This window comes from Spinacia oleracea, chromosome 3 (genome assembly GCF_020520425.1).
Source record: "Spinacia oleracea cultivar Varoflay chromosome 3, BTI_SOV_V1, whole genome shotgun sequence".
Classification (NCBI taxonomy): Eukaryota; Viridiplantae; Streptophyta; class Magnoliopsida; order Caryophyllales; family Amaranthaceae; genus Spinacia; species Spinacia oleracea.
This window is the reverse complement of record NC_079489.1, coordinates 52,700,376-52,728,257: the sequence shown is the minus strand read 5'-3', so window position 1 is coordinate 52,728,257 and position 27,882 is coordinate 52,700,376. Positions and strand designations below refer to the sequence as shown.

Here is a 27,882-nt window from a genome sequence, read left to right as displayed (position 1 = left end):
CGAAATGTACTTTCCAACCTCCATGCAGAGACTTTTGAAATACTTATGCATAAGAATCAAGAATGTTGGTTGCAACAATTCATGTATGTACCAGTTGTAAGTTGTAACCCATAGCATCAAGATGCAACTTCCAAAACATATTACCACGTATACCCTTTTTACTTATTCGATGCGCTGCGAAAATAGAGGAGGGGGAAACAAACGATGAAACGAGAAGGGGAAAGCAATAACACAACGAATGCCCTTTCGTGGCCACACTTACAACAATGACAATCTGCTGTTTCTAACACCAATAATATACATAAAAGTTGTATCTAGAGACGATTTAATTTGAGAGGTACAAAAGTCGATCTTTGAGTTCTAAGTATTCACAAGAAATAAAAATGAATAAAATTGATTGGAATCATAGACCTATCACATTCTTTTGTCCATGACTATGTACATTAAGTTCAAAATGATCAACTGTAAGATTATTTATCTCATCCTTGAAAAATGATAACTATTTACGATAATTCAAAGCATGTATCAAAGGAAATACTTACAGCTTTAATCCTAACAGGATGTTATGATCCATTCTGGGACAACTTCATCTTAAGGTCCTTCAAAGCATCTACAACCTCTGTGTCCAGGTTGTGTTTTAGCAATTTCCCTTGCATGGAAGTCGATCTGAGAAATAACTTAGGAATGAGATTGTACGTCGATAATGTGGAAAAACAAGTATCTAACACACATTTTTTATTTTGCCCAACATTACTACATGTATCAAGCCTAAATCCGCAGATAAGGTCATAAGCACATACACCTAGGCACCTTGATCACCTACAAGATAAGGTGCTATTGCATTGTTGTTAGCATCAACACTATGCACAACTAACGCTGAGAGGACCACGAATACTTCTAGTCACTAAAAAGGTTAAAATACACTGCTTTTACCTTTGCTCTTGAAGCATTTTCTCCATCTCCTTCTTTGAAGCCTTAATCTGTAAATCATAACAATTTCTAAAGTGAGACATAATTGAAAACACATTATTAGAAGTAGATACTATTATGCATAAAAAGAAAAGTACCTTCAGTATCTTTAAAGCAAAAGGCTTTAATTTCATCTAAAAAAAAAGGCATTTGGAAGCATATATGCAGGACTGATCGCTTAGTTATTATTTACACCTCATGGAATAACCGGATCATCTAAAACACATACATTAAGATTCCCTGGTCTAATCTTACTCTTACTGTTAAACAACCTAGCTGATGCATAATGGCAACTGAATATGCAAATTAAAAGGACATTTGTTCAACAACTAGTTGAACGATATTATGAGTAACCACACACTCATGCTTTTTTTATTCTCTCTTCCTATGTCTTAAACAAGGCTTAGCTCTGAGACTATCAACTTACATCTGCCTTCTAGTTCTATAAACTGCTGCTGATTTTCATTCAGCGTATACACTAACAAATTTATGCTACAATGTTCAATAAAAATAATGTAAAAAGGATTACATTGATAGTCCACAAATGTCCTATGTACCAGTTTGCTCTTCCGGATACAGAAACATTTTTCAAAGGAAACTGTACAACATTCACAAATTTTGTGTAGGGTTTTCAATGACTTGGAATCCATGCCACCTGTTCATCCATGGAAATTTTTTTAGGCCAGCGAAATTCAAATGCCCAAAACATATATGCCATGTCCATGACTTGTTCTCTATGACATCGCAAAAGCAAATATTTTCCTCAATCCTATGCAATTTGAAATAAATCGTTCATTGTTGCCTTTAGGAAGAAGATAATTAATTTCCATGTGCAAGCTATATTCATTCTTAGGTGTTTCCCAATAACAAGTATGTTACTTTTCACACTCATTCCTAGAAAATATATTTATTTTTCCTTTCTCGAAACTTGTAGTATGGATGAATCTCCGAAACACACAATACCTTGATCTTCTTGTCAAGATCTATGGAATCTGTTTGACACGCGCTGGTTCTGGCGTTGCGCGCCAGCCGCCAGGTTCCCGTTTGTCCCACTTGCTGCCAATTCTTCTCATTTTTATCAAACCTTAAGTCAAGGTACAAAATTTATAAATTTGAACGCTAACAGCAACTCTATCCCCACAACCCTAATAATCCCCGAACCATCTACAAAAACAATGCAAATATTCTAACACTTTTCCCAGCAACGTCGGTGAAGACAATCCAATACGATGCAGTAGCCTTTTCCAACCAACGAGAGGCTGTAGTCTTTGGGGTTTTGTTGCCATCTAGGAGAATTTGAGCTTGATCTTAGTGGAAGAGGAAGAATGTAAGTCAATGTGCCAAAAGGAAGCTGGAGGAGGTGAGAGGCTTAGAAGAGTCTTTGTCAGGGATGAGGATGGCCTTGAATGAGTTGCATGGATGGGACTGCATTGATGAGAATACTAGACGGTAACAGTGTAGATGTGGCGGTTTTCATTGTTAATAGATGTGGACAAATAACATGGAGCAAACAAGAGCAAATAGCCAAATAGCATTAAGAGATGACAGTTTGATAGCTAACCTCAGTAACCAGTGCTTTGCTGCTCCAAACAAATGCTCCCTGAAAATGAGCGAAATCAACATCAATTATTATAGAAGCAAGAAAATGTAATTCTTCTTCAAATGCATGCATGCACATACTGAAGGAAATAATGCCCTTGGTCCAAGTATGCATTCAATGTTAAGTCTAATAAATGCGGTTCAGTATTAATTAACAAGTTAATAATTCAGCGAGATCAAGTGAGCTGAATGCCTAGCTAGAGGCCGCTTCAGTTCAAGTGGAATTAATGATATTAATCCACAGCTTCCTCTTGACTGAACCCGTAGGGTCACACAAATAGTACGTAAACGGATCAAGTATTTAATGGCATTAAATACTCCATCTATGGATATTCGGAATCGACGGATCTTGGTTTCAGTGGGAGCTGAGATCGTCACAGGCAAGAAAAGAATACTCCGGAAACGATGATATTGCCGGAAACGGAAATATGGATCGTATCGGAAATATAAATATTATCCAAGTCGTAGATGTTGCCGGAAACGGAAACATGGTACGTATCGGAAAATATTATCGGAAATGGAAATATTGCCGGAATCGGAAATATTGCCGGAAACGGAAATATTGTCAGAATCGGAAATATTATCGGAATCGGAAAATAATTCCGGAAACGGAAATATTAAATATTTGTTCGAAACGGAAATCAATTCCGGAATCGGAAATATTAAATATTGTTCGTATCGGAAATGAATTCCGGAATCGAGAATTTAATCGGAAGCGTATCGTACGAATTAGCATCGGACGAGGCCTGCCAGACGAAGGCCCAGCACAAAGCCGGGGCCATCGCCCAGCAAGCCAAGCGCAACAACCACACGCCAAGCATGCGACCAGGCCCAGCGCAACAGCCAGGCCCAGCCGAAGCTTGGGCGCGCGCGCGGGGCTGCGACGAGTGGGCTGGCGCTGTGCGTGGGCCGTAAGGCCTGCGTGCGGTGCTAGCGTATTACTCGAAGTGTGTTACTCGAATCCTAAAGCGTATAGAATTCGTTTAATGATTAAATTCCTAATCCTAAAAGATAAATTAATTAAATAAGAGTTCCACTAGGATTCTAATTTAATTAATTCGTATCCTAGTAGGATTCCAATTCTCTTTCCATACCCCTATAAATATGTGGCCTGGGTTCACAATTTATAACGAGTGTTTTCAAGTATTCAAAGTGAGTTTTTGAGAGAAAAATTCAGTCACATACCTTGCCTAAAAGTGCAGAAATTATTAGTACCTTAAGGGCGATTCTAGTTGGTCAATCTTAAGGCGGATCCGGACGTGCTGTGGACTATCTACGGAGGGACGACACTTGGAGTCCTAAAGACTTGTTCTTGTTCGGTTCGGGCGCAACTAGGGAAGGCACGCAACAAAGAGTATGCTTCTAAACTATGCTATATGATTATGTGTAAATAATATGTATTCCTGGCTTAATGGTTGTTTCCGCATGATATATGAATTGTCATATGTATCATAACCTAACAGTGGTATCACGAGCCTCTTATTATTTTCATAATCTAAATTGCATGAACATGGTTAAATATTACAAATTTGCAAGAATTAAAAGGGGTGATTAATTTTCGTAATTGTTAATTAATTGCAAATTGCGTTTATTTAATTATACGTACGCAGTTTTTCGGCAGTTTCTTCGTTACTCATCCAAATCGAGTGATTTTTGTGTCAATTCCGCATGTAAAAGGCATTCTAAAATTTTGACAAAAATAATAGTTTTCTGCCGAACCCAGAATTCTCAAATTCGAAGCCTAACTATGACTTTTCGAAGGTTTTAGTTTTTCGAATGCAAAATTTCGTAAATTTAAGATGTTAAATTAAATATTTGCGATTCTTGTTGATAAATCTTGAATTTTTGATTGACCTACTGTATATGTTTAACAAGTTTGAATGCCTAGCCTTGTTAATTATGCAATCTAATTTGTAATTATGATTAATTTGTTGAAAATTAGAATAATTTAGAATTAATTTGATTTTCATAATTAATTATAATTTAATTAGATACCTATGATTAAAAACCACCATAAAAATTGTAAATTTATGATAAATTTTAAATTTTTATGACCTAGGCTTGAATCCATGTTAATCGGAAATCAATTGAATAATAAATTTTCGATTTTTCGCCCTAAAATTATGAAATTAATATTATTTATTAATTTGTCATTAATTTTAAATATAAATTTTTTAAATTTTATGCGATTCGTTCATATAACTTGCACGCACAAAGCAATGGACGCTACGTGTTACCCTTAAGGGGTGTTGTATAGTGCGGGCATGTGACGACGAGCAAGGGAGCTCGTCGCCCATGCGGCACGAATGCAATGAGCAAGGGCATGGTGCACGAGCACAAGGCAGCAGCCCTGCCATGTGTCGTGGGCTATGAGCAATGGACGAATGGGCATGGGCGAAGGCAAGGCACGGCAGTCGCGTGTGGGCAGCAAGCGAGCTGCACCACAACGCGCACTGCCTCGCGCAAGCGCGCGCAGCCTCGCGCGCAGCGAGCGCAAGCTCGCGTGCCACGAGTGCTGCGCCCAGCGTCGATGCCGCGCGCAGCGAGCACTGGCTCGCACCAAGCGAGCGCTAGCGAGCGCGCACAGCATGCGCTGGCGAGTGCACGAAGCGAGCGCTGGCCCGCGTGCAGCGAGTGCTAGCGAGCGAACGCAGCGAGCGATGGCTCGCGTGCATCGAGCGCTGGCGCGCGCGCAACGAGCACATGCTCGCGTGCATCGAGCGCGCGCCAGCGCGCGCAGCGAGCACCAGCTCGCACGATGGCTTGCGAAGGGTTAAAGCAGCAGCTATGCGACGCAGCGCATGGGCTGCGCGCACATGGCCAGCGATGGCTGTGTGCGTGTGGCCCATGGGCGTGTGATGCGTGAGGTGTTTGCGTTGCGATTAGATCGTTTTGAAATTTTCAGTTTACGTAATTTTAATTAATTTTAAAATTAATAATTTAAATTATTTTCTTGGATTTTAATTTTGAATATTATAATTATAATAAATTTTATTTATTCTAATTATTTTACTAAAATTAAAATCATGAATTAATTTAAATACGACTGAAATTAAATTAAATTTTTTTGGATTCAATTATAAATTTATATAAGTTTTAAATTTTAATTAAATTTGTATGTTTCCGGTTAGACTAGAAATACATTTTTATGTTTAAAATTAGTAAAGCATATGAATTTATTGGTTTAAGTGGGAGCGCTTTTAGTCATAAAACTCTTGATTAGGTCTACAAATCCTTAAGGTTAAAACAACTTGATTAGAATTAATAAGGACTGAATAATTGGTAGATTATTGGTGCCCTTGATTAATTGCTGCAAATGTTTACGTGATGCATAATGTGTTTTACTAACCAACTATGTGGGCCATTCATGATAATGAATGGGTGAATGGTATATATTGTATATGTACTGTTTTGCAGGTTATGAAGTGACTAGTATGGCCCAAATAGGATAGAAAATATGGTCTGCGTACCATTAATTTGAATGTAATTGGTCTAAAGTACCAAAGTCGTTTTTCAATTCAAATATGGTCTGCGTACCATCAAATAGTTGAAATTAGTTTTAATTATAGCTTATCCTATTTGAAGAAAATGGTGCCTCCCACGGAGATTTTCGAGACGGACTTTGAAGTTGAAGCTTCAAGATGAAGTCGGGCCATACTAGATCACATTTATCTTATGCATGTTTTAAGTTATTTATTGCTTTTAAATATGTCTTAAAATGCATGAGATCAAAAGCTTGATTATGTTGCATGATTAAGGATTTTAGTTCACTTAAAATCTAACCAACATAGTAAGAGCCTTAAGTTCCAAACTTAAAAATTGAGTTATAAGGTGCCATGCCAAAATATACACTTGCTTGGATATCCTTTACATCAATCTAGTAATAGTTTTCGCTCAGCGAGGTGTTACTTATTGGTCCTAAAGGGGCAAAGTACACAAATAATTGTGAGTACATGTTAGTTTTGGTGAAACTCAACGATATAAGTAAGGCGTCCTTTTATGTCGTGGCAAAATCGATAGGTTTACCTAATAAGTTCTTAGACGTACCTATCAACCAAGAATAGTTTCTAGACTATTAGCAAAAGGCTTTTGCTTACCTAAGATGTTTTAGGATTAAGTCGACAAACTGTGCTTAGTTCTTCAATGATTTTAGGATCTTGGAATCATTTTATTCACACCTGCCGGAACACATAACTTGAATAAAATGCTTAATAAACATTGAATTATGCATGTATGCTAGAATTTAAGTTTATTAAGAGAAACTGTGAATGGTTATTTATTTGTTTATTCTTTTCAATTGTAGTTTTAATATGGCAAACAACAATTCATTCAACATTCGATCAATTCTCGGAAAGGAGAAGTTGAACGGGAAAAACTTCCTTGACTGGCAAAGGAACTTGCAAATAGTTCTTATGCAGGAAGAAAAGGAGTATGTCCTAGAAGAGGCGATGCCCGAAGCCGCAGGCGACGGGGTCACTCAGGCAGCCCTCAATCGTTGGATTGATGCCAACAAGGATGTGAAATGTCTAATGCTCGCCACCATGAGTGCGGATCTGCAGAAAACGTTCATCAACTCAGATGCTTTCACAATCATCAGTGAGTTGAAGAACATGTTCCAAGATCTGGCTCGAGTCGAAAGATTCGAGACTCATAGGCAAATTCTTGAGACCAAGCTTAAGAAAGGCGAGCCCGTAAGTCCACATGTTCTCAAAATGATTGGACTCATTGAGAATATGAGTCGGCTGGATCAGCAATTTTCTCAGGAAATGGCTATAGACACCATCCTCCATTCTCTTCATAGCGGGTATGATCAGTTCAAACTGAACTACAGTATGAATAGTCTGGACAAAACGCTCACTGAGCTTCACGATATGCTGAAGACCGCTGAAAAGACGCTCAAAAGTGATAAGCAGGATGTGCTTATGGTGCGTGGGGGCAAGTTCAAGAAATCTGGAAAGAAGAGGAATGCTAAGAAAGGTGGCAACAAGGCCAGCCCAACTAAGCAAACTGGCGCCAAATCTGTAAAGAGGAAGGTCAGTCAACCCACTTCTGAATCCGAATGCTTCTACTGCAAGAAGAAGGGGCATTGGAAGAGAGATTGCTTGAAGCTAAAGGAAGATCAGAAGAACGGAACAGTCGTTCCATCTTCAGGTATTTTCTTTATAGACTGTATACTTGCTAATTCAACTTCTTGGGTATTAGATACAGGTTGTGGCTCACACTTATGTTCCAATCCACAGGGACTAAGAAGAAGTAGAAAGTTAAGCAAGGGTGAAGTCGACCTACGAGTGGGAAATGGAGCACGGATTGCTGCATTAGCTGTAGGAACTTATTATTTGTCGTTGCCCTCCGGGCTAGTTTTGGAACTGGAAGAGTGTTTCCATGTTCCAAGTCTTACTAAAAACATCATTTCAGTTTCTTGCTTAGATGCTAAGGGATTTTCCTTTTTAATAAAAGACAATAGTTATTCGTTTGTTTTAAAGAGATGTTTTATGGATCTGCTAGATTAGTCAATGGACTTTATTTATTAGATCACGACAAACAAGTTTATAGCATAAATACCAAAAATGCCAAAAAGGATGATTCAGATCTCACCTATCTGTGGCATTGTCGATTAGGCCATATAAACTTGAAACGCTTAGAAAGACTTCAAAAGGAAGGAATTCTAGAACCATTTGACTTAGAGGATTATGGTAAATGCGAATCATGTTTACTTGGCAAAATGACAAAGCAGCCTTTCTCTAAAGTTGGAGAAAGAGCAAATGAACTATTGGGTTTAATCCATATAGATGTATATGGACCAATGAGTACAAATGCTAGAGGTGGTTTCAGCTACTTTATCACTTTCACTGATGACTTCAGTAGATATGGTTATGTCTACCTAATGAAGCATAAGTCTGAATCCTTTGACAAATTCAAGGAATTTCAGAGTGAAGTAGAGAATCAATTAGGCAAGAAGATTAAGGCAATGCGGTCTGATAGAGGCGGTGAATATCTGAGCTATGAATTTGATGACCATCTGAAAGAATGTGGAATTCTATCAGAATTGACTCCTCCTGGAACACCACAATGGAACGGTGTGTCGGAACGGAAGAACAGAACCTTGCTAGACATGGTCAGGTCAATGATGGGTCAGGCCAAACTTCCATTAGAATTTTGGGGACATGCACTAAATACAGCTGCACTCACTATAAATAGAGCTCCGTCTAAAGCTGTCGAAAAGACTCCATACGAATTATGGTTTGGAAAGCCTCCAAATGTGTCTTTTCTTAAGATTTGGGGATGTGAAGTATACGTCAAACGATTAATTTCAGACAAACTTCATCCAAAATCTGACAAATGTATCCTTGTGGGCTATCCAAAGGAAACAAAGGGGTATTACTTCTACAATACATCTGAGAACAAGGTGTTTGTTGCTCGAGATGGTGTCTTTTTGGAGAAAGATCACATTTCCAAAATGACAAGTGGGAGAAAAGTAGACCTCGAAGAAATTCGAGTCGAACAACAAACTCTAGAGAATGCTCAAGATGACATTCAGGATGAAACTCAGAGATGTTTAGAAGAATCTGGTGAGAATCATGGTCAAACTAGAAATGTTACCCCGCGTAGATCGCAAAGATATAGATCTCAACCGGAAAGGTACTTAGGTATTTTGACGAACGAGAACTATGACGTTCTATTACTTGAAAGTGATGAACCTGCGACTTACAAACAAGCTATGACGAGCCCTAGCTCCAAGCAATGGCAAGAAGCCATGCAATCTGAATTAGACTCCATGTCTGAAAACCAAGTATGGGATTTGGTCGATTTGCCAGATGGCTACCAAGCCATTGGAAGCAAATGGGTTTTCAAACTGAAAAAGGACAAGGATGGGAAACTTGAAGTTTTCAAAGCTAGATTGGTTGCAAAAGGTTACAGGCAAGTCCACGGTGTGGATTACGATGAAACCTTTTCACCAGTTGCAATGCTAAAGTCTATTCGGATAATGTTAGCAATCGCTGCATATTACGATTACGAAATATGGCAGATGGATGTCAAAACTGCTTTCTTAAACGGCGTTTTAACAGAAACTGTGTTTATGACACAGCCTAAAGGTTTTGAGGATCCAGAGAATGCTAAAAAGGTATGCAAGCTAAAGAAGTCAATCTACGGATTGAAGCAGGCATCCAGGAGCTGGAATATACGTTTTGATGAAGCAGTCAGTGACTTTGGTTTCATCAAGAACGCAGACGAATCTTGTGTACACAAGAAGGTCAGTGGGAGCAAAATTGCTTTCCTAGTATTATATGTCGACGACATATTACTTATCGGAAATGACATTCCTATGTTGAACTCTGTCAAGATTTGGCTTGGGAAATGTTTTTCGATGAAAGATCTAGGAGAAGCACAGTACATATTGGGCATCAAGATTTACAGAGATAGATCTAAAAGGATGATTGGACTTAGTCAAAGCACTTATATCAATAAGGTGCTTGATAGGTTCAAGATGGCGGACTCCAAGCGAGGCTACCTACCCATGTCTCATGGAATGACTCTAAGCAAAAACACTTGATGAGCGTAGACGAATGAATGGGATTCCATATGCATCATTGATTGGTTCAATAATGTATGCTATGATATGTACACGCCCGGATGTTGCGTACGCACTCAGTGCTACGAGCAGATACCAGTCAGACCCAGAAGAGGCGCATTGGACTGCTGCCAAGAATATTCTGAAGTACCTTAAAAGGCACAAAGATGACTTCCTGGTCTATGGTGGAGATGATGAATTAATTGTTAAAGGCTATACGGACGCAAGTTTCCAAACCGACAAAGATGATTTCAGATCACAGTCTGGGTTTGTCTTCTGCCTCAACGGAGGAGCAGTAAGCTTGAAAAGTGCTAAGCAAAGCACCATTGCGGATTCTATAACTGAAGCGGAGTACATTGCTGCACATGAAGCAGCAAAGGAAGCTATATGGCTAAGGAAGTTCATAGGTGAACTTGGTGTAGTCCCCTCCATTAAAGGACCAATAGTCCTGTATTGTGATAATAACGGAGCTATTGCACAGGCAAAGGAGCCTAGACACCACCAGAGAGTCAAGCATGTACTTCGTAGATTTCACCTTCTACGAGAGTTCGTTGAAAGAAAAGAAGTCGAGATAAACAAGATTGGAACTGATGACAACATATCAGATCCATTGACTAAACCTCTGCCGCAGGCGAAGCACAACTCGCACACTGCAGCTATGGGAATCAAGCATATTGGAGAATGGCTTTGATGACCCTGTTTAATGTTTTAAAGTTTTAGAGTTTAAATCTTTGTAAAACATTATTGGTTAATCATTCACAATAAATGAAAAGAATTCATTTTTCCATTTAATTTGTGGTTTATTAAATGATGAGTCCCTTCAATTTAACGATATATTCAAGATAGACTGTCAGGACCAGTCCTGTGACTAAGAAATGTCTATCAAGTGAACTTGAATGTCAAAGGTTGAAAATGGTCCCTAGTCGGAGTTTTCTATAAAATTGGACGCATAGAAAACGTTAGACGACTAGAATGCAAGATGACTAGTAGTTCTGTTTCTTGAACTATGTGGACATGGCAATGTCATAATCATTTGCATAGATACTTACTTTGGGAAGACTAGTATCGGACAAGACCTATGAAACTTTACTGTAAGAGATGAAAATCTGTCATAAGTAAATTTCATTAAAATTATTAGACACTAAATCCTCAATACCTGAGTGATTTGAGATTACTTGTTTGAGAACTGGTTGCTTTGACGTTGACCAACCGTCGCACCGTAAAAGGAGGCTATAAAGGCAACTCTCAGGTAATCACCTATCAAACGAAGTCTAATCTCAAGATCGCAAGATTGGGATTGTCCTCCCATAAATCGGGATGAGATGCTTAAAAGTTGTACAAGGCCACTCGGAGAGCTAGAAACTGTGAAATGCATGGCCGTGCTCGGATGAATCATAGGCTATGATTATCTGTTTATTTGATCAGTTGAACTCTGAAACCGAGAAACACCTCTGGACATAATAAGGATGACAACTCTTACCTTATGTTCAAGAGCAAGCATCGAGCGACAAAGGAATTAGGAAATGCACACTTGTCCCTAAGGACAAGTGGGAGACTGAAGGAAATAATGTCCTTGGTCCAAGTATGCATTCAATGTTAAGTCTAATAAATGCGGTTCAGTATTAATTAACAAGTTAATAATTCAGTGAGATCAAGTGAGCTGAATGCCTAGCTAGAGGCCGCTTCAGTTCAAGTGGAATTAATGATATTAATCCACAGCTTACTCTTGACTGAACCCGTAGGGTCACACAAATAGTACGTAAACGGATCAAGTATTTAATGGCATTAAATACTCCATCTATGGATATTCGGAATCGACGGATCTTGGTTTCAGTGGGAGCTGAGATCGTCACAGGCAAGAAAAGAATACTCCGGAAACGATGATATTGTCGGAAACGGAAATATGGATCGTATCGGAAATATAAATATTATCCAAGTCGTAGATGTTGCCGGAAACGGAAACATGGTACGTATCGGAAAATATTATCGGAAATGGAAATATTGCCGGAAACGGAAATATTGTCAGAATCGGAAATATTATCGGAATCGGAAAATAATTCCGGAAACGGAAATATTAAATTTTTTTCGAAACGGAAATCAATTCCGGAATCGGAAATATTAAATATTGTTCGTATCGGAAATGAATTCCGGAATCGAGAATTTAATCGGAAGCGTATCGTACGAATTAGCATCGGACGAGGCTTGCCAGACGAAGGCCCAGCACAAAGCCGGGGCCATCGCCCAGCAAGCCAAGCGCAACAACCACACGCCAAGCATGCGACCAGGCCCAGCGCAAAAGCCAGGCCCAGCCAAAGCTTGGGCGCGCGCGCGGGGCTGCGACGAGTGGGCTGGCGCTGTGCGTGGGCCGCAAGGCCTGCTTGCGGTGCTAGCGTATTACTCGAAGTATGTTACTCGAATCCTAAAGCGTATAGAATTCGTTTAATGATTAAATTCCTAATCCTAAAAGATAAATTAATTAAATAAGAGTTCCACTAGGATTCTAATTTAATTAATTCGTATCCTAGTAGGATTCCAATTCTCTTTCCATACCCCTATAAATATGTGGCCTGGGTTCACAATTTATAACGAGTGTTTTCAAGTATTCAAAGTGAGTTTTTGAGAGAAAAATTCAGTCACATACCTTGCCTAAAAGTGCCGAAATTATTAGTACCTTAAGGGCGATTCTAGTTGGTCAATCTTAAGGCGGATCCGGACGTGCTGTGGACTATCTACGGAGGGACGACACTTGGAGTCCTAAAGACTTGTTCTTGTTCGGTTCGGGCGCAACTAGGGAAGGCACGCAACAAAGAGTATGCTTCTAAACTATGCTATATGATTATGTGTAAATAATATGTATTCCTGGCTTAATGGTTGTTTCCGCATGATATATGAATTGTCATATGTATCATAACCTAACACATACAAGTTTGTGTTATTCCTTAAAGGATACGTTGCCTTGTAACACCTTAAAAAAACCCACTTTTGTTTTTTAACACCTTTGTTAAATTTTATTATATATTACCACCTTAAAAATTTAAAAGAATTGGTTTTTGACGCTGGTTGACGGATGCCGTCCAAGAATCTGTCAGTTGGCAACCTATTCTTTTACCCTCCTTTTTCCCATGATTTTCCTTTTTTTTTGTCTACTTCCATTTTTTCCTACTACCTTCATTCCTCTTTCACAACAATGGTGTCACGTATATCTCCTCTATTTTGAGCATTTTACTGAGTAATCTGTAAAATTATTAACTTTAGCTTATTTAATGATATGATATGGATATCCAAATCATCCGACTAGTGCGAGATGTCTTCATGAAATTTGACCTCAACAACACCCACTCAAGCATGGCCGTCGACTCTATTTGGTGAGCCCTGATCACCGCCGAATTCCAGTCAGTCTCTGTCGCCGACCTTGTGAGCTCATCAGCTCCAAATCCCCCAAAATCGTACCCTCTCCAGTCTCCACCACCCTTACCCCCTCCAAATTCAACCACACCATCACAAAACACGCCATCGCTTAAATCCTCCGATCGACTGGCTTCAAAAATCCGGTAAATCCTCCGCCCTCAAAGCCCTTACTCTAGTTCTCACCCTCGTCATCCAACCTCTCACCACCGCCACCGCCTCTCACGCTTCCTTAATTGTTTTTAGCACAGTTGTTTCTGGGCAGATGGGTATGAAGAAGATGATAAATGGAGCTAGGAGAAAAATGGAGTAGAGAAAAAATGGCAATCGTGGGAAAAAAGAGGGTAAAAGAATAGTCTGGCCAACTAATGGATCATTAGACGGAAACTGTTAACCGGATTAAATTTTTTAATTTTTAAGGTGGTAAATTAAAATAAAATTAACTAAGGTGTAAAAAGAAAGTGGGTTTTTTTTTATGTTTAATGTTAAAAAATACTAGCTTTAAACTAAAATAGTAATAAAAGCTCAAAGTTTTTTAGCTAAGGATACAAACATGCATATCTGATCTCGAACTAGCTCATCCTTTAACAGCAAAAGCTTAACGTAGCTTCTGCATAAGGTTCAATTTTCTCTAAGACTCAACTGAGAACTGATTTTGGCCTTGGTCTTCAGCTCACATATTTGTATGGACAACTGAACACTGCTTGGGTCAAAGAAATTACATGAAAACTCTGAACGCAGAAATCTCAAGAAGAGAAAGGATTAATCCTAACCCAGGGTAGGAAAATTATCTACGAATAAACCTAATTGGTCATGAACGAGATACCAAAGACCACTTTGTCTCGCGATTAAAATCAGCAGTCACGTCATTCAATCTGAAATTCACTCTGGTTCACATTTTTCTCACCAGATCTTTCTAGTCCTTCATACCATATTTCAGCATGCATATATTGTGAACCCCAAAAAAATGCTACCTGAGACAAACCACATTTTCCCTTTCTTTTAATAAATCAGGTCAGTTTTCATACATGACTCAAAGAACCTCGACAGTTTTTGCCCCACGTGAAAGTCATGAATTGCCCATCCCTTTTCAGTTCAGAGGGGAAATTTAATCAGCTGACATGCACCCAGCCTCTTGACAGGATCAGAATATACTAAAATATTTTGTGAAAAGGACAATGACCATCTGCTATTGATCTCTAAAAATGTGGAACTTTCTCCTACTTGTCGTCCTAATTTTCTCCTCTAATCTCCATATAGACAAGAGAGATAATTCAGCATCATGAGATATGTACAAACCACTCAGAGCATTAAATGTTAACTTTTCCCAAAGAATAAGAATGATGTTGAAATTGGGTTGCATGTATAGTCTATTTCAACACAAATTTTCATCAGAGGTCGTGCTACACGCTTCTACATTGACTCGGTTCAGAGGGGAAAAACATATTATGGAAGTTAACTGCTGGGATAAGAGAAAAGAAGGTAAAAATGGTAAAGATTATAACCTGTCCCCTGCTGCGAATCAATTTAGAAAGGAAAAACAAATTAGGAAAAATTGATTTTAATAATCCAACATTTGAGCGGTTCGCTTTTAATAATCCAACTTATCTATTATTATCTAGTAATCCAACCTATCTATTATTATCTGATAATCCAACCTTTACACCCCATTCGCTTATAATGCACCGAACCGGTAAAATACTTGGTGCAACATGTAACCTGACTACGTGGCACTCTACCATTATAAGTTTTGTTTTTTTAATTTTCCTTATTATGTTGAAGCTAATGAGAGATCAAAATTACGAGTATAAACCCAAAAAAAAGGCTTCATCTCCCGCACCTAAAGATACTCTATATTTTTGTGTCGTTTTATTTTATGTTGGAAATATACCTAGTTTCATATTTTAATTATTCAGAAATAATGTTACGTTTTAAACAAAGGTATAAATATTATAAAAGTTATTTTGGTCTCAAAGAGAACGAAGTGTTTTATTTCAAGAAAAACAAGGAAACAAACCGTTTACAAGTATTAAGAAGGAAAACCGAAAACAATTTGAAAAAAGATTTTAAGTTAATATTTCTTAGTTATTTAAATTAAGAAAATAATCTTGACTTTATCAAACAAAACAAAAACCTTATTCTTTTCTTCCTCCTCGTGCTCCATCGTACTAGTATTGCCGATGCTATTTGCGTTGCTCGTGCTTACCCTGCTTTGTGGTCAATCGCCGCTACCACCACCGTGTGTATCTCCTCTCCTCTCCTCTCCTCGTCTTTCTTCTCTTCCCTCTCCCACACGTTTTTTATCCATGATGATGGTAGTGTTGGATATAAGGGTAGATGGTGTGTATCCCATAAATGTGAAGAGATAAAAAAGAAGATCATGGAAGAAGCCCATAGTATGCCGTACTTGGTACATCCTGGAGGAGATAAGCTTTGTATAGACTTAAAGAACATGTTTTGGTGCCCAAAATGAAAAAGGAAGTAGCATAAGTTGTTTCTCGTTGTTTGACATGTTGTGTCAAGCATGAGAACAAAAGGCCTCAAGGAAAGATTCAACCTTTAGATGTCCCATTATGGAAGTAGGATTCGATAGCAATGGACTTGTTATTGCTTTACCAAAACCCCGAACCGGCTTAGACACAATTTGGGTAGTGATCGATTGATTAATTAAGTCTGCGGTTTTCATTCCTATATAGGAAAGTTGAGAAGTTAGCAAAGGTTGAAGTTGAAGTCTGACAATTGTAGTTTATTTTTTCTTCAGTTGGTGTCCATTATTAATCCTGATGTGTGAGGGTTTGGGGAGATAGTTTGTTAGTTATTAAGATAACATAAAATGATATGATGTCAACAAAAATGTTCTTGACAAGAAATAACAAGTCAGATTCCCTTCAGTAGATATTGGTCAAAATTAAGTAAAAGGAACTGCCAGTGTGCTTTAGAAAATAAAACACCCGGCCTTAGATATCATCTATTTTATTTCCTACATACAGTTTAAGCCTTACGGTTCTACCAGGGACAGGTATGATTGGAGGACGTTATAGAATATGATAAACCTTTTCTTAATACTATAGCCTCGTTTTTCTATCATTCTTTTTCTACACATTTCACACCCTTATTGCTTAGAATTTAGACAGAGAAGAATGCATACCGCTCCATGAGCTGCATGTTGTTGGGCATGATCAGATGTCACTACCCAAACCTTTGGACAGCCATCTTCCCTCAACGCAACAACCTGTTTTCACGAATAAGGAATACACAACATGGAAAATTATGCTAAGCACAGGGAACTGAGAAGTAACAATTCCAGGTAGTGCATATGGTCAATTGAATTTAGCCTCGGAGTACAACGAAAAATAAGTACGGGTTTAAATACTTTGCTAATTCTTCCTCGCTTAAAAACACTAAATAACACTTATAAAGGAAGCTAGAATTATGATGTAGCATGGACGATAGATATCATTTGGGAAAGGTAGATTTGTTTAAAACGATAATTCATAGAATGAAAGTACAAGCTCAGATCCACATATGATAGGACCCTGTAGCTTTAAAAAGAAAATTACAATTTTACTCAGATTGACATGTAAGACTCATATATTTATGTGAATGGGATTGGGGCTTTAGTACATCTTTTCTGATCATGGAAGTAGTTATCTAACGTGTAGCACACTGACGATTCTGACTTGACTTCTCTTCTAAACACAGGTTATTTGGTTGTATACAGAACAGGAACGGTGATCAAAGGAAGAGCTTAACCAAAATATCCAAATACAACATAAAAGGAAAACACAAAAAGAAAGAGGAAGAGGGGAAACTCGGCCAGGATGGTTAATCGTTAAAATTTTCGAAAGGCTGAGGCAAAGAGTATGCAAACAATCTATGTACCTCTTTTTCTATCCATGAATCAGCACACGAATCCCCAGAGAAAACTATGTCCACCCTGCAAAATGAAAAATTAACAATTGTAGGAAAGGCAAACTGAACATAGGAGACACAAACAAAATAGAGTCAAAGTCTCTAGGTAGCACGGATACGGGTACGGAAACGGATACGGGTACGGGGACAGAAAACGGCAAAACCAAAATTTCCAAAAACGGGTACGGCTTAGATTCGGCAAAAAAAATTAAATAATATATATTACTTTAAATTTTTAATAGATATAATCTCCATCTAATTTTTGTAGAAAATATACAATGATGTGTTACACACTTACACTGTATAAGTGGACAAATAAAAGAAGTCCTAAAAATATCATGGAGAATAGTAAAGATCCCTCCAAACAGTAAAAGAATATTATAAAGCTAAAAGGTAAAACAATAATTTCTAATTAAAATTCAATTATTAGAAAAAGTAAAAAAAAACAAACCAGCCAACTGTTTTCTTGTAAAAGACAAAAGGCTGGAAAATAATAAGAAAAGAAATTGAAGAAATAACAAAACACGTAAACCCTAAAATAATTAAGAGAACAAGATAATCACCGCGAGGCGGCGACCGGAGAGGGGCGAGGAGCGAGGAGCGGCAAGGTGCTGATACGCCGGCGGCGCTGGAGATCCGACAAGGAGTCTCCCCTTTCTCCGCTTCCTCGCTTCAGCGCTGCACTCAAGTACTAAGTTGTTGGTTCACCGGTTGCTACGAGTCGTCGAGCCAACGGTGGGCCGGTGGCGATGGAGAAGGCCGGCGGTCCGACAGCGAGGGTGAGGACCGACGGCTAGGGACGGTTCGAAGACTAAGAGAGGCGAGAGAGAAAGTGGTGAATTTGAACAGGTAAACCCTAAAATGTGAGTTTGGGCTGGGTGGGTACGTACCTTATTTTCAAAATCCGAATCCAAGCCGTCCCCGGTTTCATCTGAACCGTACCCAAATATGAACCCCGTACCCGCCCGATTGGATTCGCCCTGGGTACGTATCCTGGGCGTACCCGTACCGTACCCGTACCGTACCCGTACCCGGTACGGGAAACGGCACCTCCCAGGCGTACCCGGGCTTCATAGAAGAAGGATACATCCTCAAGATGCCTTCAAAACAGAAAATATATGATGACAAAGAGAGAGATACAGCTGGAGGACAAGGTGTCCTCACAGTGAATGACAAAATATTTACAAGTTAGCCCAATTACTTTCTAATTCCTTTGAAAGTTCCAGGTGCCTTAGCCATAAGGGACGCAAACAAAGTTATTTTATTCCATAATAAATAAGAAGGGAAAGCAAACTGTAGAAAAGATAAGAGCGTCCCATCCCATTCCAGCATTTCCAGCCAAGTGCAACTTTGACAGAACCTTCTCCTTCCCCAAAACAAATTTGCAACCACTCTTTTGTATGCATAGGACGAACCCAAACTTGCTAACTCGTAATGAAGTAAAACATATGAACAAGACTCCCCACTAGCTCGGAAAAGCAAGCAAATGTCTGGTGAGACAGTCATTCTCAGCATTTATTTTTGGAACATATAATTCGTGTTGATCCTTACCAATAACCTCCAATTCTTCGCACGAATGCTCTCACCTTAAAAATTAAGAGAGACCTCCACCTACCATATAAAATTGACTAACGGATAGGCTAAATATTTCGGGGGTCTATTCAAACAACCTAAGAAAGGGTTTGCAAAAAAACTCACCTAAAGAACCCCCATCCACACCCTGGAGTCCTCTACATCCTTTATCTGAAAACTCAAGTGATCACACATAGAAGCAAGCTCCTTAACTCTGGGTCTGGGATGGTCTTCTGAAATGCAAGTCCCACTCATTCCCACGACAAAAATCTTCTCCATTTCCCTTACTAATAACTGTAGTTTTTATTTAACTAGCCACCCCCCTATGTCATATGAATCTATTCCCAGTATAGGACCACTCCCGATGGTTATACCGGGGCTTTTTTTTTTTTAAACAATTTAACAATAATATTTTTGAAAAGATAAAGTGCAGAATATCAATGCAGGGGTAGCCCAGAGGTGATATGAGGCTGGGAGCAATATCACAGTGGCCATGACCTTCCCCACGAATCCATTAACGTTTCAGTTTTCACGATATGATACTGATAATTGAGCCAGCTCGGTTGATTTTAATGCAGCAACTATATTTCCTTGATTCTGTGTTCGATACCAATGACAAGACTCTTGTCATAATGTTTTTAGTTTTTAGCCTTCACTTTTTCTTCCCTTTCTTGCATTTGTTAAGTTAATAAAATAAATGAAGTACAGTTTGCATAAGCATTTGCCAATTTGCCAATTTGCCCATTTTTCATCATTTGCATTAGCACTGTAATTAATTTTCTGGCTCCAGTTTTGGCCTTTTCATGTTTTTCTATCTCCTTCCTTCCTTTTTGAAAATCTAATTCTATCCGATTTGTCTTTGTTTGGCTTTTTGGAGAACTAAAATTATATCAACTTATCGTTCTGTTAATACATATATGCACGCCACCTTATCATACAGGACTTATTCTATTATTGCATTTTCTTAAGTCGTTTAGTTAAGTAGAAAAAACAATTGAACAAAGATTACGGAGTATATATTAGTTACAGCCTACTCAATGAAAAGAACTTGGATCCGCCATTGACAGTGGCTACATGCTGTTAGAAAAAAAAGTGGAGGAAAAATCTATCTTTATTGTGCTGGGAGCAATATCACAGCTGATACAGTGGCTAAATCGTAATAACATAGGATCTAACTCTATAACCTCTATAGGATCTAACAGAGACTCAGCAGTGCATTCATGACAAACACCACAGGCAACACTACTGGTTGCTTTCTAGCTCTACTGTTTTCCTTCAAGTAACAGAGCTATCATTCACACACTTGAATTATTCTGATATAATACTTGTAACCTATTTCAGATTAAAGGGGTATCAATATACAAAAGAGCAGCTTCAAGCCTAGATGTTCAAGCTTATTACAACTATTTATCCATAATAATAATAATAACGATGCTTGAGAATGCCCAATATCTTGAATTTTACCAATGATTAGAAAAACTACAACAAACTAATAAAAAGAGCAAAACCAATTGAGCTTTAGAAGAACGTACCCAGCAAAAGTTTCCTTGTGGGTAGGTAGTCCAGACAGCATAGCATCAAATACAGCCACCACCTTTACTTCTGTTAAGTTTTCAAAATTACGAAATAAATGGTGGCTATGAAGAATTAATTGAAAAGTTGCAACCAAAGCAAGCCATTCCATTCGAAACTACTATGCATAAGTTGATACATTACACAAATACATGCAAACTAGAGATAACATATACAGCAGACAGCTAAAGGTAGGTATTTGTTCTTTAGAAACCAAAATTCGATGTACAACATCAAGGAACAATTTTGGAACTTTTTGCATTAAGCTTGTTGATTTCGAAATTAAAACACCCTTAATAATGTGACTAATAAATTATTATTGATATGCAGCAAATAACAAATCTGAGAAGCAAAGCACAAACCTCTTACCAAGCTGAACTGGACAAGTTCATCAACTAGCTTTTGCCGAGCTACATCAAGTCGTCCACCCATGAAATACTTCTTTAGTTTCACCCAGTAGCCACAAACATTATAACCATCAACAAGCAAGACAGGTACAACACTATCAACAACCTGACTTGTACTGCATTGAATTTTAGAACCGAAGTATCTTCATCAGATGAGAAGCAAAAGCTAAATAACTATAGGTTATATCCACGGGGGCTAAAATAACTCTAGGTTATATCCACGGGGAAACTTACTAATAGAGTGACAAGGTTGGATCCTTATAAAGCTCTGCATCTGGGGGAAGGTCCTCCTTCTCCACCTTCTTCCGACGATAGCTAGTAGCTGGCTTAGGTGTGCAGGATTTGCTTTTCTGGAATTCCTACAAAAATAATTACCTGGAGATTGGAGATCTGATCGTCATAACAAACCAGATCTGTTCATACGCTGGAAACATAAGTACCTTCCACAACTTCAAAAATTGCCAATTCTGCTTAACATTTGTTGTGATCCTTGGAGGTGGGTCAGAGTCCTACATAAGGGCAAATTAGGTCAACTTCAACTCAATATTCCTCAAGAAAGGTGCATTCACATTAGTGATCAGTCGAAGCAAAGTTGCAAACTATCTGACAATAGAAAACTTGAATACAGTCTTGGATATTATTCCCAAAAATAGAAAGTGAAACTACAATGAACAGACTAATGGAAGGGCACTGCAGGGATTCGAGGAATGACTATATAAATACGGCTATGGGTAGCTTCAGGGAATAAGTAGAGAAGTGGTTAGGTGTAATGGACAGTACCTCCAAGCCAGCTATACACTTGGTCTACAACACAAGACACATGAAAAGACAAGAAGAATCAGCAACAGCACTGCAGGGAACCAACAACAACAATATGTAGGAGCAGGGGTAGAAGCCATTAGCAGCATGAGGACAAACAACCTAATTAATGTAATGTACTTGCCTAAATGCCTTGAGAATATAAGTAGAATGAAAGGGATAGAGAAGGGTATTGTGTATTGAGAAGTAAAGTGAGATTTGTAACCTAAAGTTACTGCTATGGATAGTAGTAGCCTCAAGCTACTGTTTTGTAACCAACTTTACCTTTCTGGGAATTCAGTAATCAAAGCTTCCATCTTTCTATCTCTTGTTGTGTTGTTTGCTTGGTATTTTCAGGTGTAGGCAGCAAGGGTATTGCACTTGGTATCAGAGCGGTACGAACCCAGAGAGAGATAAATATGTCACCATGGTTTCATCAATGGTTTCATCAAACACACAGAGGGTCGAAGCCCTAGAGACGGGTATGGCCGAGGTGACACAACGGATAGGGAGTTTAGAGAGTAATCTCCAAAAGGCTCGGGCAGACTTCCAGAAGGCCGTGGCCGAAAAAATTTCGGCCAAGAGAGCCAAAGACACGCAACAGGTGGAAGCAGCAGTCGTTCGTTTACAAGGAAGATCAAAGTGCACAAATGGAGTTGACGAAAATGAACCAAGAAAAGTTCATTGGCCAACAGACTCGTCGTGGAATAGGAAGCATGGAATAGGAAGCAGATTCTTCTGGGTACCATCTAGTGCCCATCTACACCGCGGGAATGGGAAGGACGATGATGGCGGTGGGAAAGGGGGCCATTAGAAGTATAGGAAACTAGACATGCCATTCTTCGAAGAACTCGACCTCGACGGGTGGATATTGAGGGAAGAGAAATATTTTGCCTTTTTATAAGTTGCCGGAGGAGGAGAAGCTCGACGTGGCGGTTGTATCAATGGAAGGGGAGGCGCCTTTCTCTTTTGAGAGACGGAGGAACTCGATCAGGTCTTGGGCGGAGCTAAAGGTACGAGTCTTGTTGAAATTTTGACCCACCAATGCTGGCACCTTGCACGAACAATGGTTGGCCACCACCCAAACCACCACTATGGCCGACTATACTCGTCGGTTCATCGATTTGGTGTCGCGCTTGAAGACGTGTCGTAGAGCATTGTGATGGAACAGTATGTGAATGGCCTAAAGGAGGAGATGAACCCGTACACCTTATACCAAGCCATGGACTTAGCTCCTAGGGTAGAAGAGAGGAACCAGGTAAAGAAGGGGGATTTGGATTCAACCGAAACGGACCCTTTTCATATTTTAACAAATGCCCAATCAACTCAGCCCAAAACACAAACCAACCCTCAACCCAAACCCACAATCTAGCCTCCAACCACTATACTCTAACAACCCACTCCCTCAAACAAACTCTAAACTGACCTCGACAACAAGATCTCAAGGATCCAACACCAACCACCCACCACCCAGATCAACTGCATCAAATTCCCGGTTCTACGGCGAGGTACAACGACTGTCCGAGCGAAACTTCAGGATAAGAAGGAGAGAGGCCTATGTTTTCGGTGCAATGAGAGATGGGGAATTGGTCACATCTGCAAAAATAGGGAGGCGAGCGTGTTGTTAGTAGAAGAGGAGGAAGATGATGGAGGGGTTGATACCACCGAGTTCCAGTTGCTGGAGGCGCCGGAAGGTACAAAATTTCCAGCCACACTATCGATTAATTCAATTGTGGGGCTGACTAATCCCAAGACCCTCAAAATGATAGGGGGAGTAGGAGGGGGTGAAGTGGTGGTCATGGTTGATCCTGGAGCAACACATAATTTCATTTCACTCCGGGTTGTGAAAGAATTACAGGTGCCAGTTACAAAGTCGGTTGGGTTCGGGGTATCTTTGGGGAACGAGGAGGTAGTAAAGGGGAAGGGGATATGCAAGGGAGTGAAGCTGAAATTAAACAATGAAGTGGAGGTGTAGGAGGACTTTTTGCCCCTGGAGTTAGGGAATTATTATGTAATACTGGCATTCAATAGGATTACCCCACCTTTTTGTGCCATATTTTGGCTAATTTCCAGCAAGTGTTCGAGCTTCCTGCCAATTTACCTCCTCGCGCGGTCATGAACATTCCATTTTTTTGAGGGAGGGCGGCACCCCGTGGGAGTGAGACAGTATAGGTACCCTGAGAAACTGAATCGTAAGATGTTAGAGGCAGGAATTATAAGGCCCTCAACTAGTGCGTTCTCTAGTTCGGTGTTGTTGGTGAAGAAGAAAGATGGGTCGTGGAGGTTTTGCATGAATTAACGTGCCCTTAACAAGGAAACAGGGCCGGATAAATATCTCATCCCGGTAATTGACGAGTTACTTGATGAGCTCCATGGGGCACGTGTGTTTTCAAAGTTGGACCTTCGCGCGGGCTACCATCAAATTCTGGTCAAACTAGAATACGTACATAAGACGACATTCTGAACTCATGAGGGTCATTATGAATTATTGGTGATGTCATTCGGACTCACGAACACACTCGCAACTTTTCAATCTCTCATGAATGAGGTATTTCACTTTTATTTACGAAAGTTTGTTCTTGTTTTCTTTGACGACATTTTGGTTTACAGTACATGTGAGACCGAACATGTTGAGCAAATGAGTCTAGTCTTATCACTGCTGGAGAAGCACCCGTTATTTGCTAATGAAACAAAATGTGAATTCGGGAAAACAGAGGTGGCGTACTTTGGCCACGTTCGTCTACAGAAGCGAAATACCGAGCTACGGCAGCAGTTACATGTGAGCTCTAAAGGAGTTGTTTATGAGCTTGGGTGTGCACCAACCAAAGGCAATAAAGCTCTTTTGTGATAGTTAATCAGCCCTTCATATGGCCAAAAATCCAGTGTTTCATGAACGCACCAAACATATTGAGGTTCATTGTCAGTTTGTTCGGGATGCGATAACAGATAGTTTGATTGCTCCATCATATGTTCCTACTGTTACACAATTGGCGGATATTTTTACAAAAGCTCTTGGAAAGAAACAATTTGATTATCTTCTTGCCAAGTTGGGCATTTTTTAACCTCGTGCTCCAACTTGAGGGAGGGTGTTGAGATGTAATAATATGTTTTAGGAAAATAGTTGTTATTGTTTAGGATTGTTTCCTATACTTAGAGTTTAGGATTAAGGATGATATGTTTTAAGAACGTAATTGCTATTGTTTAGGATTGTTTCCTAAACATAGAGTTACCTTAATTAGGATAGTTTGATGTACTATATTGTCTATATATATATGCATGCATGAATATCAATCAAGGTCAGGCTTTGACCCTTTAATCACTTTTCACAGTATTCAACAACAAGCAAGCTTAACATTCCTCCATTGAAGATAACAAGAAGACTGAAATTTGTGACATAAATCTCAAACGTTGTGGATCTTGTACAAGAAACATTTAAACTGTTGCAATACAAATCATTTCAATCTACAGACAAAGAAATCGTGTTGGTTGTACTTTTCCATCTTAGAAACATTGTTCCAATTAGTTTTTGTTTTGACGGAAAATACTTTCCCGGAAAACGATTTTCCCATTTTCCTTTGTTAGAGGTGGAAAATAATTTTTCTAAGGTGAAAAACAACTTTCCTTTAAAAAAAATGGAATGTCATGTTTTCCTCTTTATCCCCTTACATTTATTTTCTCCCCTCCTATCCATCTCTCCATTTCATTTCTATTTTCTTTATAACTTTTATCATATTGAAACAACCAAAAGATACCTACTTTCCCCATGATGTTTTCCCGTGAAAATTGTTTATGTTGAAACAAACTGAGTATCAGTATTCATACAAGTATACAAATATCAAAAAAAATTAAAAAAATACCAACCAACATAGAATTCACCACATAGTTACTCCCTCCGGTTCCAAAATTATACTTGTAATTACGTAAATGAATCAATATTACTCAAAAATTATACTTTGTATACAATAATTTGACCTTACTAACAGAAAACATTTTGAGTTACAATATGTGACATTTTTTCCGGACACCTTAAAAGCGTACATGTGACTTTTTTTTCCGGAAGCAAAGGGGTGTTCACCCAATATGTGGTATATGCACCCGGGTGCATAGTGCTCACCGTGCACCCTATTTTTAAATGAAAGAACATAAGGGATAATTACAAAGAACATAAACAATAGTAAGAACATAAAGGCAAAATACAAACAAATCTTCAAACTTATCATCAACTTAGTGAATAAAAACAAAGAATTCGTAAACAAGTGTAAGAGCATTCCAGACTAAAGTAGAAAGAACTTAGTTCAAACTCATAGAACATATACACCCATAGAACATGTAGTTCAAACCCAAAAAACATATAATTCAATCCCAAAGAACTTATAACACAAACTCAAATAAAACATACTAACAAAATTACCTACATTATAATCTAATAAACGTCATCGCTTTAAGCTCATACAAAACACAAAATTAGAAAAGTAAATACCATAACACATGAAAAAAATTAAGAAAAAATAAATACCAAAACACTTGAAAAAATAAGAAATATGTTTTCTTTCAACAACAAACATGGAATGATAAAGACGTTTAAATGTATAGAAAATCAAATCCTCTAATTTAGAATAGATAATGATTATAAATGCCTTTTATTTTTAACTTCCAACTAAAATATTTTGAAAAGATTCTATTCAACTTCCTTACCCAAAAAAAGGATATCTAAAAATCTAATTTTTTTAATTATTTGAAAGGTAAATACTACCCCCGTTTCGAAATAATTGGAACACTTACGCATTTCACAATAACCAAGATAAATTATCGAAATGTAAGAAATAAATGTGGGAAAAGTGAAATGTTTGTAAGAAAATAATAATAAAAAAATTAGGTTGAATGGAGTGGGGTAAAAAAAGAAGATTAAAAAAATAGGTTGGGTGGAAAGTTATGAGTAAAAAGATAATATAAAAGTAGATTGAGTGGAAAATTGTAAGTGAAGTGGAAAAGAGTAGTGTGAATTCATTAAAAATGACGAGTCATATACCAAAATTAGAATAAAGCACATTGTCCCTATTATTTCGAAACACCCGCTTAAGGAAACCGTCCCATTATTTCGAAACGGATAGAGTAATGCTTAAAACTAGGTCGTTTTGCGCAGGATGCACGGTACACCCGGGTATATAATCAAACTAGATTAGATCCCGTGCACGCACGGATTTTGATATATTTTTTCACAAAATATTTTAACATACTGCATAGTTATAACATTTTTAACATACTCGTTTAAATTTATTCATCTAATGCATATTTAAAATGTTAATATAACAATTAGACCAAAATATTGAGTGATATATTTTTCATTAATAATATAGTGATTTGACTAAAATAATACTAATTTAAAATAAGTATTATTACACATCTATTATTTCCATAATTTATAAACTAAAAGTTGTTTCCATACATAAATAGTTTATAATAAAAGGTAGAGAATAAAAACAAAATAAAACAAATGCACTTTTTTTTTGGTAAAATGGTTTTGGCGGGAAAAAATCGTACCAGGAATTGACACGTGTCAATTCCTGGTGTCTTTTTTAGTATATAGTAAAAGTAAAGTAATAGATAATAGATTTGAGGGTGTTAACCAACAAATGTTATCGACATTCCGCATACATATGCATATAACCTACTAAACCTCTAAAATTAAGCGGATAGTCAATATAATTAACATAATAAAAAGAAAAAACCACCCATAAACAAAAACATGTACCTTAGAAGATTGAGATTGAGATTTCTTGAAATTCCCAGCCACGATAATGATGCCAGAGGGAAAAGCATTCAGTCGTGACGCTGATTTCATAGTTTTTTTATGGTTTCAAAGAATTTGAATTTGCAGTGAGAATCATTGGTGTTCTACATAAGTTTTGAATTTTTTTTTTTTTTTTTGAATGTCTATGTGTTTGCCCTGATTGTTGGGAGAAAAGAATATGATTTTAGAATTTTGGGTGAATTTGTAGTTGTGTTCAAATTCTGAAATTGCAGCAACAGCTTAACAGAGATAGAGAAAACGAAAGTGGGGAATAATTCTATTGAGGA

General features: G+C 38.3%; 1 protein-coding gene and 1 long non-coding RNA gene across 11 annotated transcripts; one reads left to right on the top strand and one right to left on the bottom strand.

The window, feature by feature from the left end:
* Positions 1–227: 227 nt before the first annotated feature.
* On the bottom strand, positions 228–27,882 carry LOC130459081 (uncharacterized). Of its 10 annotated transcripts, none has more exons than XR_008930502.1 (12): positions 27,557–27,849; positions 21,447–21,515; positions 21,241–21,365; positions 20,962–21,122; positions 20,560–20,629; positions 17,426–17,480; positions 16,692–16,775; positions 2,531–2,569; positions 1,933–2,034; positions 1,499–1,624; positions 934–980; positions 574–666 (listed from the first exon to the last, which is right to left on the bottom strand). XR_008930502.1 is itself a non-coding variant. In XM_056840308.1 (11 exons), exons 1-11 carry the CDS (start codon positions 27,644–27,646, stop codon positions 564–566), a joined length of 945 nt encoding a protein of 314 aa, XP_056696286.1. In that variant the 5' UTR covers positions 27,647–27,845; the 3' UTR covers positions 228–563. The 10 variants fall into 10 exon arrangements, 7 of the variants coding, with proteins under 7 accessions (XP_056696286.1, XP_056696287.1, XP_056696288.1 ...); XR_008930503.1 differs by having other exon boundaries at positions 1,933–2,025; positions 27,557–27,848; XM_056840308.1 differs by lacking the exon at positions 1,499–1,624 and having other exon boundaries at positions 228–666; positions 27,557–27,845.
* On the top strand, positions 17,811–22,126 carry LOC130470334 (uncharacterized). The gene is made up of 2 exons (XR_008930505.1): positions 17,811–18,948; positions 20,930–22,126. It is a non-coding gene; the product is annotated as an uncharacterized lncRNA (long non-coding RNA).